This window comes from Neovison vison, chromosome 6 (assembly GCF_020171115.1).
Source record: "Neovison vison isolate M4711 chromosome 6, ASM_NN_V1, whole genome shotgun sequence".
Classification (NCBI taxonomy): Eukaryota; Metazoa; Chordata; class Mammalia; order Carnivora; family Mustelidae; genus Neogale; species Neogale vison.
This window is the reverse complement of record NC_058096.1, coordinates 1,103,497-1,122,665: the sequence shown is the minus strand read 5'-3', so window position 1 is coordinate 1,122,665 and position 19,169 is coordinate 1,103,497. Positions and strand designations below refer to the sequence as shown.

At 54.1% G+C, this 19,169-nt stretch overlaps 2 protein-coding genes across 3 annotated transcripts in view; one reads left to right on the top strand and one right to left on the bottom strand.

Moving 5' to 3' along the window:
• Positions 1-1,554: 1,554 nt before the first annotated feature.
• Positions 1,555-18,684, bottom strand: LOC122908576. The gene is made up of 7 exons (XM_044251556.1): positions 18,631-18,684; positions 18,081-18,362; positions 17,834-17,927; positions 16,305-16,435; positions 15,997-16,223; positions 4,418-4,594; positions 1,555-3,545 (listed from the first exon to the last, which is right to left on the bottom strand). The coding sequence occupies exons 1-7, from the start codon at positions 18,682-18,684 to the stop codon at positions 3,263-3,265; spliced, it is 1,248 nt and encodes a 415-aa protein (XP_044107491.1). The 3' UTR covers positions 1,555-3,262.
• Positions 18,618-19,169, top strand: part of COL18A1 (collagen type XVIII alpha 1 chain) — an 81,739-nt gene continuing 81,187 nt past the window's right edge. For both annotated transcript variants that reach the window (XM_044250787.1, XM_044250786.1), the window contains exons 1-2: positions 18,618-18,693; positions 18,784-18,878. In XM_044250787.1, coding sequence (XP_044106722.1) covers positions 18,683-18,693; positions 18,784-18,878 — 106 coding nt within the window. In that variant the 5' untranslated portion in view covers positions 18,618-18,682. The remainder of the gene's footprint in view (positions 18,694-18,783; positions 18,879-19,169) is intronic.

Genomic DNA, 19,169 nt, shown 5'->3' with positions numbered 1-19,169 from the left:
TCTCCACCTACCCCATGAACCCACACACCTCCCAGCCGCTCGCCTGGTCCCAACTACACACAGAGCAGCCCCCGCTGCAGTCCCCCACCTTAAAACGCGCCCAACTCTCCTGCCCATTCCCCAGCCTCCCCACAGCCTTACCGCCAGCCCCCGGCTGCCCAGTCCCCTCGACCACCAGCTGGAGGATGGTAACGAGGACACGGCGGGGAGTGGGTCCTGGGCTGGGGCGCCGGCAGCGTCTGTGGCCCTCCGGCCTCCTGCGCGGGGGGTGAAGACAGCTGACCTCTGCACTCAGGACGCTTCTGACACCCCTCGTGTGGGCTCCACTCCAGGCAACTCAGACACTAACTACCCCGCGTCCGCACACCCCCTACCCCGGTTAAAGCTCAGTCCGCCCGGCTTCAGACCCCAGCTGTCAGCGGAGGGGCCCGGTCACCCCCGTTTCTGTCCAAGGGGCCTCGGACAGGAGTCTCCCCAAGTCCTTCTTCGGGCTCGGGGACCTCCTGGGAGAGGTCACTGAACTCAAGCAAGCACGGCTCATCCTGTTGCTGGTTTGTCACAACGGATGGTAGGAAGGGGACGGACAGACAGTTCGAGGAAGAGGGAGCAGGGTGAGGCTGGGGGGCCCTGGAGCTGGGTGTGCCCCGGCCCCAGGGGGATGCGCTCACCAAGCCAGCAACCTTCTGAACCCTTTAGCTGAGGGTTTTGTGGGGTTGATCACAGGAGCGGGACCGGTTAGATCACAGCTGTGGCGGTGAGCCGGACCTCCAGCCCCTCAGCTCCGGGGGGCCTAAACCCCTGGGTCCCCAGTGACCAGCCCCGTCTGTCCTGCAGGAGCCGCCGTCGCAGCATAAAGTTGTGGTTAGAGGGACCTGTGGTGACTACGGAAGGGGCCCCGTCCCAGGGAATGCTGGGCTTTTGAGGCTCTGCAGGGCCCGGGGCAGAAAACAGCCATCCCCGGGGAGGCTTTTGTGACAAAGCCCCCACTGAAGCTCGGTCTGCGGCTCCTCTGTCTTGTCTGCGGCTACATTCTGCTTCCCGCCCTGCCGCCGGCCCCAGGGTTAGGACCCCCCACCCCCACCCCTGCCAGCGCCAGCAGCTTGACTGGGAGCATTTGAGCTTCCGAAGGCCGTTCCTGCTCTGGGGCCTGACATCCCAGGAAGAGCAAAGTGAAGTTGCCCTTGGCTCGTTACTTGACTTTCTGACGTTTACAGTGTAAGCCCCACCCCCCCCAGCAACGCCGGGTTGTACCACGTGCTCCCAGCCGGGGCGGCTCACCGCTCAACCGTGCAGGTTAAAACAATACCCGGCTGTTTCTGATACCGTTAACAGCTTTATTGATCCGTAGTTGCCACTCCATAAACTGCACTTGAAGTGCGCGGTTCGGTGTGGTCTGACACCTGCACACGCGGGAACCCTCGGCACAGCCCGTGGTGGACGCATCCCCGTGCGGCCTGCGTTTCCTGGGTGGCCCCTGCCCCCGGCCGCTCCTGGCCGGTCTGCGGCCCTGGAATCTCATACCCCCGTGACGGGGCTGCATGTGGTCTGCAGCCCGGCTCCCTCCCCCAGCGTGGCACGTGGAGAGCTCCGGTGCCCGAGCGTGTGTCGGTGACGGATCGTCAACCCCCCCTCTCTCGCCGAGGGGCGTCCGCGACTCAAAATCCCAGCTTGCTCTTCCATCCGCCTCCCGATGACGCATGTCTCGTGAAGCCGCTTGCGCGTCTGGACGCGGGTCTCCGGGTGGCCGCCGACTGGCTTTTCTCCTGGGTCAGCACCCAGGGCGGGAACATCTGGACCCCACGGCAAGGGCACGTCCGCTTTTTAAGAAAATACCAAACTATCCTCAAAAGTGGTTCTTTCCTTTTATACAGACAGTCCCCAGCTTGCGCTGGTTTGAATTACTGTTTTCTGAGCTTTGTGACCGTGTGAAAGCAACGTGCGTTCTGTAGAGGCCAAACTTCAGATTTTGAATGTGGGTCTTTCCCTGGGCAGGGGATCCTGCGTACAGTCCACTCCCGCGATGCTGGGCAGCTGGCGGTCCCGAGGCTCAGCGGCCAACAGACACAGGGACAACCGTCACGAGCTACTCGACACTTTCCTAAGACAGGCCGCGTGAGGTGATTCTGCCCAGCGGCAGGTGAACAGAAGCCTTCCCAGCAGCTGAAGGTAGGCCAGGCAAACTGTGATGTGCTGTGAGCTGAGTGTAGTAAATGCACTTCCCACTTACAGTAGTTTCAGCTTACGGAGGGTGTATCGGTCGTCACTCCACCGTAAGCCGGCAGATCTCTAGCCCAGCACAGGAGTTTCACTTGGTGTGCTCGGCCCTCCATCCAGCAGCCATTCTAACAGGCACGTGAGGCGTGGCCCTGGGGTGGCGCTTGCATCACCCTGCTGACTAGTGGTGCCAAGAGTCACTGGCCGCCTCTGTCTGCCCACAGAATCGCCTGGTCTTCTGCAGGGCCCCAGCTGACCTCCTTGCCTCCCTTGTCCCCAGTGAGGACTCAGGCATGGAGAGGCTAAGAAACCTCCCTACGTCCCACACCTGCTGAGTCCCAGGGATTCTTCAGGAACGGCTGACCCCTGAGCTGCAAATGGCACTGCCCTTGGCCACGAAGCATTCTTGTCCTCAGCGGTCACTGCTCAAGGACCTCCACGGGCTCCCCGGATGCGACTGGACAGACGTGACTGAGCTGTCCCTGCGGAGCCAGGGCCCCTGAGCCCAGACAGGGACCTCAGCAGCAAGGAAGGTTGGGGCCACCTGGGTTGGGGGGCTCTGAGAGGAGAAGGAGGGGAGATGTGGCCCGGCCTGAGCCGCACGGGCACCCGCTGCTCACCCGCCCCCTTAACCCCCCCGAAGGGGAAGAGGACCAGATCCCGCGCAGGTTAAATTCGAGAAGCGAGAAGCCCGCGTAGCCCGGTGGGCGTGGAGCTCAGACAGGGATGAGGTCAGAGGAGTGGAGACCCACGGGCCCTGCTCCTTGCACACTGCTTGCACACCTCTTGCACACTCCTTGTTGTTGTGTGCTGCCTAAAGCATCAGCCAGACAGCCGGGCCCTCAGGTACCAGGTGAGTCAGCCCCGATCCTCGTGACCCTGGGTGGTGTCGTGCTCCCCACCCAGGGCCCGGGGGCCAGACGGCACGTGGCTGAGCCCGGGCCTGACGCATCCTGAACGCGGCTGCTGCCAGGAGCCGGCTCTCTGCGCAGCGACGAAACAGTCCCAGGGAGGGCTGTGCCGAGGCCCGAAGTGTCCACAGACGCAGTCAGACGTGCAGGGACGTGGTGACACCTGTTTCCGCAGTAAAGCCTCCAGCGAGGGCCGCGCTCCGGGAAGTCTGCGGGAGCTTCTGGAGACGGCACGCTGAAACGCACAGCCCACCGAGGGAGGCGCGCCCGGGAAGCTGGACCCCTGGACCCCAGCCGTGCTCGGAACACACCCGCCCCAGCCACGTCTCCACTCGGATCCACGGCCAGCAGCGCACATCGCCAAACGCGAAGGAACTTCGAGGAAGCCACTGTCTTTGAGCGCTTCTGGAATCTGCAACACTGGGTAAAATCCAAGTGCATAAAGGGGCCACAGAGAGACGACAAGAAGGACCTCCCTGCCACGGAGAAGCCAAGACAGGCTGACGTGTCCAGGCACGGGGCATACGGGGGGGTCCACAGCCACGTCGGGGTGGGACTGGGTGCCATGAGGGAGCAAGAGGGGCTCCACGGTGGGCCTGCGACCCGGCACAATGACCTCATGAGGGAAGAGCGTAGCAGCCCAGCGCAGGGACAGCATGAACAAAAGCCCAGAGTGCGAGGGAGCATGGCCGGGCTGAGCAGAAAGCAAGCAGATCAACAGAGGGAGGGTCGCAGTGAAGCTGGGGAAAGAGGCGGGTCTGTCTGCAGGCCATTGCTCCAAACCACGAGGGTGATGAAGTCACCACTGGCTCTCCCGTGGCAGTGAAATTGTCCCTTCGTCTCAGGGTGGAGGACGGACTGGAGTGTGAAAGAGAGCACGGACCACCTGGTTTAGACCAGCGTGGTAGTGGTAGACACTGGGGTGCAGATGCACTCAGGAGACAAGACAGAGGGAGCCGTGCGGGATGCAGAGAGGAGGGTGGCACGGAGGGTCCCACACAACTGGGGGGATGGAGCATCGTTCCCCAAGACCAGGAGCGCCAAGAGGATGGCATTCTGGAAAACACCTGACTTTAGGTCGGGACATGGGGTGGGGGGAGTGAGGGTTGGATTCTTAGACCATCTAGCTGAGTTCCCTCCCTGCCCCACCAGCCATGGGACCTGGGGGAAATGTCTCCCCTCCCTGAGCCCCATCTCTAAAGTGGAAAGAAGTACCCCCTAGACTCCGTCTCCTGCCTCAGCTTCTGCCTCCTGCGATGCTGAACTTGGCGATGGCCTTGCTGCGTCCTCACCTGGCTGCGGAGGCCAGCCGTGCTGCTGCCACCATCTCACGGATGAGGCTTGCCAAGGTGCTCACCGGAGACCGGGTGTGGGCCAGCGGGCTGAAAGGATGCACTCTTGCCTGTCCATTCTCCTGGGCCTCGATGTGGACCCTCAGCCATCCCGGCCGGTTCCCCCAAACACAGGGCCTGAAACAAAAGATGAAGTACGAACCCTTTACACTATAATCCAGGGTCAGGAGAAAAGTGTGTGAGTGTCTGTGGGCGGAGGAGGTGGTGATCACAGGACGTGTTCCTGAGCTGGCCACCCTGGGGCCCCATATGGTGCTTAGTCCTCTCTCGGACATTGGAAGGTCCCCTCTTAACCATCAGGCTTCACTAGTCCCAGAACGGGGAGGGGCCTGACATTTATGGAGGTCTCCTGTTCAGTCCCCTGATAGAAGCTTGTCATTTTCAGCAAGTTGTATGCACGTCTTACTAACGTTCACTGCTAGGCATTTCATGTGTTTTGTCACTATTGTAAGATATTTTCCCATGATATTAAAATTTATCATTCATTTGTAAGAAAACTATTGTTTACCTTGTCTCTGACTACCATTCTCAACTTTTCTTCATTCTAATGTTTTTGCAGTGTTCAGACTGATCTTCTTGGAATCCCTAAATGAGCAATGCTATCACCTGCAAATACTCAGTTCCAATATTTAGCCTTAATTTCTTTCCTTGCCCTATCACATTGTCTAGGATCTCAAGTATAATTAAATGTTTATTCTTACCAAATTTTTATCATTTTCTTCTTACTGATTTTTAAACGGAATATATAATACTTCACAATAGATAACTTTCAACAAGTTAAGAAGGAAGCATGTTTTGCCCCAAAGCATGAGAGTTTGTATCATCAAATACTGAATTGTATTAAGCCTCTTGGCATTTGTTTTTATGAGTTTTTTTTTAAAGATTTTATTTATTTGTTTGACAGAGAGAGACACAGCGAGAGAAGGAACACAAGCAGGGGGAATAGGAGAGGGAGAAGCAGCCTTCCTGCCGAGCAGGGACCCTGATTCGGGGCTCGATCCCAGGACACCCGGATCATGACCTGAGCCAAAGGCAGATGCTTAACCGACTGAGCCACCCAGGCACGCATCTTGGCATTTGTTTGCAAAACCACATGGCTTTTGTCTTTTGACCTACTGAAGTGGACCCTTGTAGTAACAGATGTTCGACACTGACCCATCCTTATGTTCCTGAGATAAGTTAGTGTTCCATAAGCACACGGGTGGGTTCCATTGGATAGTTCTCTGCCTCTGTGTTCATGAGGGAGGTGAATCTTTAGCATGTGAGTGCACACACATGCCTTGTCTTTGTCCGATGTAATTCTGGAGTTCATGCTCATCATGCATAATGAATTGGAAAATGTCCCAATTTTTTTATGATCCATAATAATGACTTTCAATATTTTTGACCACTGAACGGTAAGAACTTGTACAGGGAATCCTGGAGTAGGTCTGACTCCTTCCATTCACAGGTAATAGCCGTGAAGTTCCCCCATGCTATCACACAAAGCACAGTCTTCCTCAGCTTCCTCATCACTGAGTAGTGTCTCATTGTGTTACTTTAACACAGGGACGGATAGACATGCGTGTTGTCCCTAGATCTTGCTGTTATGACATCCTTGCACGCTTTCTAGGGAATGTGTGCAACTGTATCTATTGGGGATATTTTCATCTGAGGAGCTGCTGGGTCCAGATATGGGCATTTTCACTTTACTGATACCGCTAGTTTTTCAAAGTGATTGACTGATTTGTGCCCCCACCAGCAGTGTTAGGAGCACTCCAGAGGCTCCGTACCGCCCTTGAACATGGTACTGTCTGGCGTGTTCTATTTGGCCAATTCTGGTGGATGAATAAAGGATGGGCACGATTCTTTATCATCTCTATCGATGGGTTTGATATTGGCTTAGCTTTCTAGATCTGTTCCTCTGGAAATCTGGTAAAGGTGGGACATGACACAGGAATAACGCTAATGATAAAAATGGTCCCTTGTTGACACCGGTCTTGCTATTCTGCACATGCTCTAGAAATACCTGGAGCACCATTGATGTGAACTCCTCTCAAAGCAAGACCTGTAACTGGGCACACTTCCTGCTGACGTGGGGCCAGTCCCTCCTGAGCTGTGTTTGGGAAACAGAGTTTTCAAGCCGGCATGGCTTTACCCACCCACATGGGTCTTGTTCTTCCAGGTCTGAGCTGTCACTTGATGGGAAAGGGGAACAGAGGAGATCGGGACCTTCTGCTGAAGTTCGTTGGCCACATACATGGGTCTATTTCTTGATTCTCTGTTCAGTTCTTTTGATCGATTTACATATCCTTTTGCTAATACTGCACCATTTTAATCTCTGTAACTTGACAATAAATTATCAAAATCAGGTAGGGTACATTTTCCAACTGGTTTTTCCTTTCAAAATTCTTTTGGCTATTCTTGGTTCTTTGTATTTTTATATACATTTTATAACCAGCTTGCTAGCATTGCCAAAACACTGGTGGGTTTTATCTTGGTATCATGTTATATCTGTAGGTCCATTTAGGGAGAACGGGCATCTTAACAGTATTGAATCTTCTGATCCAAACACATGGTATAACTACCTTTATATTCAGAACTTCTTTATTTTTTATTTATTTTTTAAAATTTGCCCAATGTCATGCAAACTTTATTTTTTTAAGATATTATTTTAATTCCAGCTAGTTAACAAAGAAGGTTATATTAGTTTCTGTTGCACCATACAGTGATTTCATACATCACCCAAAGCTCATCTGGACAAAGGCCCCCTTACTCCCCATTACCTATTTCACCCAATTCCCCCAACACTGTTGGTCTGTTCTCTGTCACTGAGTCTGTTTCTTGATTTGTCTCTTTTCTTTTCTCCTTTGCTTGTTTGTTTTGTATCTTAAATTTCACATGTGAGTGAGATCATATAGTATTTGTCTTTCTCTGACTTATTTCACTTAACATGATACTCCATCCATGTTGTTGCAAATGGCGAGATTTCATTCTTTTTTATAGCCAAGTAATATTCCAGTGTGAGCGTGAGGGTGTGAGTGTGGGACAGTGAGTGTGCGAGAGCGAGTGTGAGTGTGAGTGTGCGTGATTGTCGGTGTGTGCCCCCTCTATCCATTCATCAGTCCGTGGGCACTTGGAATGCTTCTACATCTGGCTTCTGTAAATAATGTGTGCATCCCTTGGAATCAGTGTTTTTGTATTCTTTGGGTAAATACCCAATATGATTGTTGGACAAAAAGGTCATTCTATTTTTAAGTTTTTGAGGAATTTCCACACTATTTTCAGAGTGGCTGCACCAGTTTGCATTCACAGCAGCAGGGTGCAAATCAGTGTTCCTAGAGCCCCACGTCCTCGCCATCATCTGTTGTTTCTTGTGCCGTTGGTTTTAGCCACTCTGACTGGTGTGAGGCATTAACTCATCGTATTTCTTCAATATATCTCAGTGGTGTTTTATACTTTATATTCAGAACTTCTTTATTTTTTATTTATTTTTTAAAATTTGCCCAATGTCATGCAAACTTTATTTTTTTAAGATATTATTTTAATTCCAGCTAGTTAACAAAGAAGGTTATATTAGTTTCTGGTGCACAATACAGATTTTGCAATACAGATTTTGATTTCCAACTGTTCATTGCTAGTATATAGAAATAAACCAATTTTTTTGTGTTGTCCTTATATCGTACAACCTTGCTACGCTCCCTTAATTCTGATAGCTTTTATATGCATTCCTTAGGACTTTCTTTTTTCTTTTTTTAAGATTTTTTTTTTTTTTAACACAGACAGAGATCACAAGTAGGCAGAGAGGCAGGCAGAGAGAGAGGGGGAAGCAGGCTCCCCGCTAAGCAGAAAGCCTGATGCAGGTCTCCATCCCAGGACCCTGGGATCATGACCTGAGCCAAAGGCAGAGGCTTTAGCCCACTGAGCCACCCAACATTCCTTAGGACTTTCTATAAATAATCATCTCATATGCTAATAGGCATTTTTTATTTCCCCCTTTCCAATATGTACATCTCTTTCTCAGCTGAAGACCTTTCTTGTCTAGGATCTCCAGAATAATATTGAATAGCGAAGCTTTCTCTGCTCTGTTGTGTTCTTTGTTGTAGGGAAAAAGCATTCAGTTTTTCAACACGAAGTACAATGTTATCTAGAAACTTTTTGTGGATGCCCCTTATCAGGCTGAGGAGTTCCTTTCTATTTCTAGAATGGATATTTAATATATCATATTTGTTTTCTGCATTTGGGGAGATGATTCTATGATTTTTCTCCATTTTTCTATTAATACTGTGAATTACATTGGATTTGTTTTTTAAGATTTTACTTATTTATCTGACAGACAGAGGGAACAGATGCAGGAGGAGCAGCAGGCAGAGGGAGAGGGAGAAACAGGCCCCCTGCTGAGCGGGGAGCCCAATGTGGGGCTCGATCCCAGAACCCCGAGATCATGACCTGAGCCGAAGGCAGATGCTTCACCCACTGAGCCACCCAGGTGCCCTTAAATTGAATTTTTAATGTTAAGCCAGACTTGCATTCTGGGAATAAGTCCTACGTGGTCATAATGTACTATTCTTTTTATATATTACCACGTTTCATTTGCTAACATTTTGTTAAAATTTTCTGCATACTGTTCATGAAGTCTATAGTTCTATTTTCCTATGGTGTCCTTGGCACCAGGGTAATCAGGCCTCATGAAAAAAATTGGGAACTGTTTCCTGCTTTGTTTTCTGAAAAAGCTTATGTAGGCTTGAAGTTACTTCTTCAATAAATATTTTATAGTATTCACCAGTGAAGCTGTTCGGTTAGGAGCTTGCTTTCTAGGAAGATTTTTAGTTATGAGTTCAGTTTCTTCAACAGATACAGAGCCATTTGGATTTTAAAATTTCTTTTTGTATCAGTGTGGGCCATCTGTGTTTTTCAAGGAATTTTTGTATTTTGTCCAAGTTACAGAACATATTAGGATAAAATTAAATTGTTTGTAATATTCCTATATTATCTTTGGAAAAGCTGCAGGATCTGTAGTGATGTCTGTGCTTTGATTCTTGGTGTTGGTGAGTCTTGTCAGGCCTCTTCATGATCCGTCTGGCCAGAACTTGAAAAGAAAAGAAAACAAAGCAGAAGACACAAGAAAGTCAGATTTTGGTTTTGGTCATTTTCATTGTATTGTTTTCTGTCCTGATCTGTATTACTTACTTTCTTCTATTTCCTTTGTGCTTAATTGGACCTTCCCTCCCACCCCCACTACCAGTTTTGTATGATGGAAGCTGAGTCTTTTCTTTGAGATCTTTCTTCTTTTTAAATGTGGGATTCAGTGCTATGAATTTCCTACTAAGCACTTCTTCAGCTTCTTCCCACAAATTTTGAGACTTTCAATTAACTTTCATTTTTAATTAATTTGAAATGTTTTTATATTTCCCTGAGACGTCCCTTTGACCTTTGACTTACTTAGAATTGTGTTGTTTAGGATTTCTAAATATTTAAGGACTTTACAGATATCTTTTTGATTTCTTGTTCTGTCATGACTTGAAAGCACACTCTATATGATTTATATTCTCGTAAGTTTGCTGAGATTTTATGTGGCCCAGAAAATAAGTATATCTTGATGATATCAACATGCACTTGAGAGGAGTATATTTTTAGTTTAGTTTTTTTTTTTTAAGATTTTATTTAATTATTTGACAGAGAGTGAGAGACAGCGAGAACAGGAACATAAGCAGGGGGAGTGGCAGAGGGACAAGCAGGCTTCCTGCTGAGCAGGGAGCCCTATGTGGGGCTCAATCCCAGGACCCTGAGATCATGACCTGAGCCGAAGGCAGATGCTTCACCCACTGCGCCACCCAGGTGCCCCTATATTTTTACTTTTAAGAAGCACTTATGGGTGGAGAGTTCTTTAAATGGTCTAGGTAATTGATGACACTCGTGTCTTCTATGCTTTTATTTATTTTGTGGTCCACTTGTTTTCACAGATTACTAAGAGTACAGCACTGATATGTTCAACTGTAACTTGGGTTCTATTTCCCTTTTCAGTCTAGTCAGTTTCTGCTTCATATATTTTGAAGTCTGTGGTTAGGTACATCCTGATTTATGAATGTTGTGTCCTCTTGGAGAATTAACATCATCTTTATATAATGTCCTTCTTTATGTGTGATAATACTTCTTCCCCAAAAGCCTATCTGCTGTCAAGTTAGTTACTCTGGTTTTCTTCTGGCTAGTGATTGAGTGTTATACCTCTTTTCATCCTTATGCATTAAATCTATATATGTTTTATATTTAATGTGGATTTCTTGTAGACATAATAGAGTCTTGCCTTTTTTTTTTTTAATTGAATCTGGCCATCTCTACCTTTTAACTGGTGTGTTTAGACCATTCACATTTAATGTGATTATTGATAATATTGGATTAAAATTATAATTTTGCTAGGTGTCTTCTATTTGTTCCATCTGTTTTTCTTTTTACTCTTTTTCTACTTTTTCTTGGTTAATTGAGCACTTTTTAAAAAATATTTTATTTATTTATTTGATAGAAAGTGGGAACATAAGCAGGAGTTGTGGTAGAGGGAGAAAGAGAAGCAGGCTCCCTGCTGAGCAGAGAGCCCGATGCGGGGGCTCGATCCCAGGACCCTGGGATCATGACCTGAGCCAAAGGCAGACACTTAACCAACTTAGCCACCCAGGTGCCCCAGGTGAGCACTTTTTAAAATCATTTTGTTTTATGTTCTCTTGATTTATTGCTTATACCACTTGAAATTTTTTAGTGTTTGCCCTAGAGTTTACAATATAAATTTTGAGTTACTTAAATTGCTCCGAGGAATTTAATTCCCTTCAAGTAGCATTCGACTGCCTCATACGTAGTGTCGGGAGCTTACAGCAATGTGCTTCCAGTCCCTCCCTTCCATCCTTCATGACTTTATCGTACATGTCATTTCCATGTATGCCATGAGCACAGTCCATGGCCACGGTATTTCCTGTAGATAGCAGGTATCTTTTATACCAATTAAAAACAAAGAGAGAAAGAGATTTATCTTATCTCGTTTCTTCCATTTCTGGTGCTCTTCCTTTCATCCTGAAGACCCAGTTGGGGGACTGATACCGTTCCTTCTGGTTGAGAAATTTGGCTATCATTTCTTATAAAATGTTTGTCAGCAATGAATTTCCACAGTTCTTGTTTGTCTGAGATAGTCTTTCTTTATCCTTAAATTTTAACATATATTTTCAACACTTTTTGTTTATTTCAGGGCTCTGGTCATCCAGTTTACACAGTTTCTGAGGAGAATGAACCATAATTCTTATGTCTGCTTCTCTGCACGTAATGTTTCCATGTTTGTACTCTGGTTGCCTTAGAGACTCTTTCCATGTCTTTTCCCCCAGCAGCTTGAATATGTCATGCATATGGAATTTTTGTTTTGTTTTGTTTGTTTGCTTGTTTGTTTCACTTTTGTTTTTTTAAAGATTTTATTTATTTATTTGACAGACAGAGATCACAAGTAGGCAGGCGGGGGTGGTGGTGGAAGCAGGCTCCCCGCTGAGCAGAGAGTCCGATGCGGGTCTCGATCCCAGGACCCTGAGCTGATGACCCGAACTGAAGGCAGAGACAATCCACTGAGGCGACCAGGCGCCCCTTACTTTCTTTTTTGAGCACTTATCTTGATGCATGTTTTCTGAGCTTTGATCTATGGTTTAGTGCCTGTCACTAATCTTGGAAAAATTTCAGCTATTTTTCTTCAAAGAGTTCTGCTCCTGAAGGCACAGCTCTGTCTTCCATGCCTGGTCTTCTCCTCATGTCTCCGTGCAGAGGCTTCTGCAGCGTTGTTCTCAGAGTCCTGGCTCTCCCCAGCTGAACTGAGCTCACCGACGAGCCTATCCAACTGTTCTTCACCTTCCGCTGGACTTCCCGCGTTTGGCTCTTCTGTTCCATTCTTTGCTATGCCTTCCGTCTCTTTTCAAGGCCGTGTATTATTTTAAACAAAGAATCAAAACAACCTAAGTCTCACAAACGATGGGACCACCGAGTACGCTGTGTCCCTACCATGGAATAATGGAGCCATCACTAAAATGCACGCATGTATACAGACACGAGAAAAGCTGCAACACGCGTGGTTTTAACAAAGCAAGCGTTCGGACCGTGAGTGTCATCTCCTGTGGGTTTGAAGTTTTCATAAAACAACTTTTTACAAGTCTACATTTCTAGAGAAACATGCATCTGGAAAATGCATTTTAAAATAGCCAGCAGCAGGCCCCAGTGGCCTAATGGATAAGGCACTGGCCTCCTAAAATAGCCAGCAGAAGCGTAATAACAAGGACAGTGTTGTCAGGAGACGGAGGTGAAGAGGCAAGTCAAGCGGGACTTGAGCCTTGTCCATAGTGTTGGGGATTTTTAACACGAGTTACAGCACATGTTTGTTTTTTATGTTCAAATGGCTCGCATTTTGGGGTGAGAGGGAGCGGGGCGGTGTGCACAAACGACTCAAACGTAGGGGGACGGGTAAAGGAAGGTGGAGGTCGTGAGGGGTGTAGACCAGTCGCGCCCTGAAGGTTTTCACCGGGGTTCCTGGCGAGGAACACCTCGAAACGCCTGTCCCAGCTTTCACGTGTTTGCCTTCGCTCCTTCCCGGCTTCCTTCTGCTCAGGTGGGGCAGAAGGGGCTGTCCTCTGGGGGCCTGAAATCTCCGGAGGGAAGGGGGAAGGGCATAAGCAAATACCCGAAAAAACGAGCCAGGGAAGGAGAAGCAGCTTCGGCAGGGATGGGGGCTCCACGGAAAGGTGGGGCCGGGCGGCATGCCGGGGGTTCCCAGGCTGCTGGTCTGGGTGGACCTGAGCACGAAGCAGCGCAGATGGGAGGGGGAGGCACGGAAGGCAAAGGGCAGAGCCCGTCGTCGGGTGCTCTGGACGCGGGACCAGAAGGGCGTCAGCCCTGCTCTTGGGGCGTGTGCGGGTGACCTGAGGCCGAAAACACAGCTCGGGGGTTTCGCCCCGAGTGGTCATCCTGGCTCATCGCAGGGGACAGCAGAAGTGGCCTGAGGGGGCTTTGCATGGCCGTCTGTGCCCAGTCACCGTGGAAGGAGAGGGCCGTGTTGTTTGTCGTGGGAGGCAGCCAGGCCGGCAGGAAACGGGAATCACCTGGACTCCTTCCTTCTGGCACCTGCAGGATACGAAGCGTGGGGTGTTCCCCTTCATCCTGGGGCACCCGGTGCCGTCTCTACGGGGAGGAGGCGGTCCGGAGCTAGAATGTTCCAGGTTGTTAGACGATGCACTGGAGAGTTCAGGGACCCTCCCTTCCCCTCTGATGACTCAACGTGAGCTGACACATTTCCTCGCACCGGCCCCTCTACAATTAATATAAACGTTTATTGTTTGAGCCTTTGGCAACGTGGAAAAGAACAGAGAACAGCCAAGGGTCTCCTGTGATCCTGGCGCGGAGCCCATCGCCGCCGCCGGGCCCCTCCCTTCCTCAGGTCACCTCAGATGTCAGAGCAGCACACCGCGTGGGGTGCTGGACAAGCGTGTGCGCGTGAGCCCTGATTCCCGTGCGTTTCGTCAGGGGCCATAGACTATTTGCTGGAGATCCGTCACTCCCCCGTCATCCCCAGGCTCTGCTGGGACAGATCCGTCACTCCCCCGTCATCCCCAGGCTCTGCTGGGACAGATCCGTCACTCCCCCGTCATCCCCAGGCTCTGCTGGAGATCCGTCACTCCCCCGTCATCCCCAGGCTCTGCTGGGACAGATCCCCACGGACACCGGCTCCACCGCTGCCCGCCCGGCTGCCCGGGGAAGGCTGCAGACCGGCAGGTGCGAAAGGCAGTCGGGTCCCCTGGTCCCTCCCCTCAGCAGGTGTTTCCCCCGGTCGGGCCTCCCCCCAGGAGCAGCCCCCCTGGTGCGAGTGCCGGGTAGGGAGCTGCCCGTGTCGGCAGCGGGCACAGACCCGCAAACACAAACCGGCACCGCCGTCTGACAAGGGCTGTGGCGCCAAGTGCCAGGCAGGGGAGCCGTGGGTGCGGCGGAGGCCGGCCTGTAGGGTCTCGGATGGGCCCCTGCCCTTGGCCTGCACGACTGTGAGCGGCCCGGCTGGGTCTCAGATCCGGGGCGGACCCTGTGACTCGGGCCGGGGAGCTTGGCTGTGCGGCCTGGCCCTGAACTAGACACGTTTTCTGCGTTCCCCGCCCGCGCTGCCAACACACAGCTTCTTCCTGAGCAAAGTTAGCTCCTCTGCACGCAGCAAGCACAGGCTGCCTCTGGGGGCAGGGAGAGGGGACCGGCTGCGGAGAGGCCCGATGTCCCGCTCTTTCCCTGTGCCTGGCCTTGCTCGGCTCCCCGGGCCCCAGAGCCTCCTCCCTGTCTCTCTGCACACACCCGCGGTCCGCGCCCCAGGACCCACCTGCCGCCTGTGGAGCAGGAAGGACCCCGTGGCACAAGCACCGGGCCTGAGAGAGCCCACCGCAGGTTTCGAAACCCCGCATCAGTGCGAGACAAAACCCAGCAGACGGACAGAACCAAACCCAGCGCTGCGTGAGCGGACCTGGAGCCCGTTTCCAGCCGCGGGGTGGACCGTCGGCCACACACGGGGCAGGGGCTCCGCTGGGCACTGCTGACCCTCCTCACCTTTCCTGGGGCGAGCGGGGGACCAGCACCACCCTCTCTGTCATTTCTGTCATCGCTCCCTGGGGAAGGAGGAACGGGATGCCAGCGACCGGCAAGGAATAGAGAGGAAGCTGGCGGCGCCCGGCGCTCAGCCCGCCCCACAGGCTCTCAGCGCCAGCACGGCCCTCCCGCTCACCCCACAGACCAGCCGAGTGTCCGAGGGCCCCCCAGCGCACACGTGGGGACGGTCCTCTCTCCCGGGCCTTTGCTCTGGACACCCCACCCTCTGACCCTCCGCTGCCCGCCCCCCAGGTCTCCCCTGCCCCGGGCACGTCTGTGGGGTGAGCTGATATGCGTTGGCCCTCCTGGGGGCTGAGCGCGTTCCCACGGAATAGGGGTCTGCGTGGACGAGGCTGGAAACCGCAGCACAGCGTTAGCGGAACGACACAGGCGCTTTTCTGTGAGCCTCTCGCCTTTCTCCGTCTTTTCTACAGTGATCACGTTTGCCGGTAAATGAAGGGGAGAAAGATGCGATGCCACAGGAACGGCAGAGCAATGACCCTACGGTAACACAGTAAGGGGGAAAAGAATGCAGAATATATGCTTTTACAGCAATGAGTTGAGCCATCAACTCAGAGTAGGAAGAGTAGAAACACTTCTCTTGTTCTTCTTGCTGTTGATCGCACTTTTCATCCCGCAGACCGTCCTCTGAGCCGGCCTTCTGCCCCAAGCCTGTGAAGATGGGCTCATCCCTGCCTCGGGGTTTCCAGCCCAGGAGAGGAGAGGGGAGGAGAGGGGAGGAGGGGAGGGGAGAGAAGGTGAGAAGGGGGAGGGTTGGGGAAGAGGGGGAAGAGGAGGGAGAGGGAACCCCCAGCCACAGGAGCAGGGCGGGTGCATCAGCAGCCCCCACCGGTCCAGCCGCCCTCCCTAGAGCCCCAGACGGGCCCCAGGACCAGCATCAGTCACACCTGTGGCGGCAGGTCTTCCGATCTGAAGATGTGGGAATGGGCAGGGCGGATCGCTCAGCATCCGGGACATTCAGAGCAACACCGCAGTGAGACCCCACCTCATGGTCGTCACAACGGCTACAACAACGGCTACAACCAGCCAGTCGGGGAACGACAGGTGCTGGCGAGGTGCGGAGAAAGGGGGGCCTCCTGCACGGCTGGCGGGAACACAAGCTGGCGCCGCCGCTCTGGAAAACAGCACGGAGCGTCCTCGGAAAGTTGGAAATAGAGCTGCCCTACGACCAGCCATCGCACTAACGGGTATTTACCCCAAAGATGAAGACAGAGTGACCCGAAGGGGCCCCTGCCCCCCAGAGTTCACAGCAGCGACGCCCACGACAGCCGGACTGCGGGAAGAGCCCGGACGTCCGTCGGCAGATGCACGGACAGAGAGGACGGGCTTCGTTGACACAAGGAATGTGACTCGGCCATCAGAAAGGGACACGTCCTGCCCTTGGCCTCGGCGTGGATGGAACCGGGGGGGACTGTGCGGAGCGACGTCAGTCCGTGAGAGAAAGACAATTATACGATCTCACTCGTAGGTGGGATTGAAGAAACAAAGCAGAAGGACATAGAGGAAGGGAACCTCTCGGGTTAGAGAGACAGAGACAAACCGTGACAGACACTTAACTCCAGGAAACAAACTGAGGGTTGCTGGAGGGGAGGGGGTGGGAGATGGGGAAACGGGGGGGGGGGCGTTCAGGAGGGCACGTGATACGATCCCTGGGTGTTGTGTGCAGCTGGGACTCCCTGACCTCCACCCCTGAGACTAACAATACCTTACATCTTAACTAGCTGAATTTAAGTAAATTTTTTTAGAAAAGAGTGAGCTGGGCTGAGTGGAAGCAGGACCAGCCCGTAGGGCAGGTGACCTGGGAGGGGGAGGTGCTGCCCTTCAGAGCCCGCCCTACAGCAGAGCTTCTGGCCCACAGACAGAAGGAAGGGTGGACAGGCAGACGGACAGATGGAGCGTGAGGCACAGGAGGGGGTGCCACTAGGACCCAGACATGCTCCTGCCCACCACACTGAACACACATGAACACAGCACGCACACACACACACACGCACACACGCACACACACACAGACCCCTCCCCTGGCACCGCACCAGCGCCCAACAGACAGATGCACGCCTCGGGGGGGACCCCAGTCCCCCTCTCTGTCCTCACATGGAACAAAATTTGCCAAAACTCTGTGCTAATCATTTCTCATCCATGTTGTTCTCTCATGTTTAAAAAAGTGGGTCACAATCCTCGATTTGATTTCTGTCCTTGCCATGGACCACCAGTGCCCTTTTTCACCCAACCTGGAGAGGACCCGGTGGGGACAGAGGAGGGTGCATCAGAACCCTTAGCTCAGAACTCAGCCAAAGGCAATGGTGCTGGGGCCTCTGCTCGCTGCAAACGCGGAGAAGGCCAAGTATAGGGGAAAGGCAGTTTACTTTGGGAAGCTGGATGTGACAAGCTCTGGTTGAGTGCAGGCGACTTGGGGGACTGTGAGGGCAGGACCCCAAGGGCACAACTGCCAGCCTGCCAGAAGGAGCCGAGGCTTGCAGTCAGGCAGGGTTCTGGAGTTCTGGCCTGAGGAAGTGCCGGGAAGAGCAGACATAACTCCAGGAGGGGCCGGGGTAGGCTCTGGTGAGGGGCAGCTGCACCCCAGGGAGGAATGGGGCGCTTGTGGCCAATTCCTGGGGGCAGGAGTACACCCAGGCGAGCTGCGTGTCCTTCTCACTGCCCCCCCAGACCGCTCAGGGCCCTCTGTAAAGTGGGGGCAGGGCCCCACCGGGGTGGAAGGCGCACTGGGGCTCCGTGGGGAGTAGGGCTCATCCACCCGGAGCTGCCGCAGGAGGCCGGCAGCGGGGCTTGGGGGAACGCTACTGCCCTGGGCCCGCGCCTGTGGAGGCAGTGAGGCTGGGGGTCCGCCACGACGCGGCCACTGTGCCCACGACGCTGGGCAGGAGGAGCTTGGCGTCCTCCTCCTCATCCGCTGTCCTCCAGCAAGAAAGGTCTTTGTTCCAACCGCCCGCCAGCCGGACGCACTGAGTACCCTCGGACCCTGCGGGGTCTGGAGGCCGGGACCCCACGTGCGGCCTCGGGCGGAGGCGGGAGGCAGCTCCCTCGGGGGCGGGGGCGCGGGCGGGCCACGAGCGCAGGGACAGAGGGCGGGAGCGGGGAGAAAGCGCCAGGACCCGGGGGAGCGGCGGGTCATCCGGCCCCGGGCTTGCGTCCCGTTCCGCGCCCCGTTTGCCCCCGCGTACTCCCCGCCGTCCACCACCGGGTCCAGCCGGGCGCCCGAGGCCCCGCACCCCGCGGGGTCGCGGCTCCTCCGCTGCCGACCGGGCCGCCCCCGGCCGCCCCCGACCGGCCCCGGCCGGCCCCAGCCCCGCCCCGCCCCGCCGGGTCTCCGCTCCTCCTCCGCGCGTCCCGAGGCCCCCGGCCGCCCCTGGCTCCGCCCCGCTCGGTCCCCGCCTGGTCCCGGCCCGTTCCCTGCGCCCCGCCCCCACTCCCCGCCCCCGCGCCCCGCCCCGTCCCGCCCCGCCGCGGCCCGTCCCCGCGCCCCCGGCCCACCTCCCCGCCCCGCCCCGCCTCTGCCCGACCCGGCGGCCGAGCGCGCAGCATCCGCGGCGCTGACGGTCGGGCCCGCCGAGCATGGCGCCGAGGTGCGGGGCGAGCAGGGGCAGCGGGTCGCTCGGGCGGGCGGTGGACACGCGCGGCGCTCTAACCTGGGGTCTGGGGCCTGTCGCCCGCAGGTGGCCTTGGCTGCGGCCGCGGTCGCGGAGCCTCCTGGACGTGCTCGCCGCGCTGGTCCTGCTGCTCGGAGTGCGCGCGGCCTCCGCGGAGCCAGGTAAGACCCGGCGGGGACGCGACGCTTGGCTCGCCGCGCCGGCCCCCTGCCAGCGGCGCTGGGTGCGGGTGTCCGGCCCGTCCAGGCGGCGGCGGCCTTACGCCCGGCGCATCTCGGCTTCGGTCCCGGGAGGCTGCCCGGCTCTGCCCACGCGCGCAGGTGGCTGCGGGGGCCGAGCGGAGGGGGACGGGGTCGCGCTGAGGTTGTGTATCCCGAGTGTCCCACGCCGGCCATTCATTCTGAGGCTGCGGGGGTTCGCGCCACCCCGGCGGGGTCGAGGCCGGACTGGGG

What these genes read in the sequence shown, in the direction of transcription:
- LOC122908576 (XM_044251556.1), bottom strand. Translation starts at nt 18,684, where the DNA reads ATGCTCGGCGGGCCCGACCGTCAGCGCCGCGGATGCTGCGCGCTCGGC. An exon ending in CTACTCCCCACGGAGCCCCA is followed by an intron (nt 16,436 to 17,833) that starts GTGCGCCTTCCA and finishes GTGTCAACGAAG; the next exon opens with CCCGTCCTCTCTGTCCGTGC. An exon ending in CGGAAGACCTGCCGCCACAG is followed by an intron (nt 4,595 to 15,996) that starts GTGTGACTGATG and finishes CTTTTGTTTCAG; the next exon opens with GCCCTGTGTTTGGGGGAACC.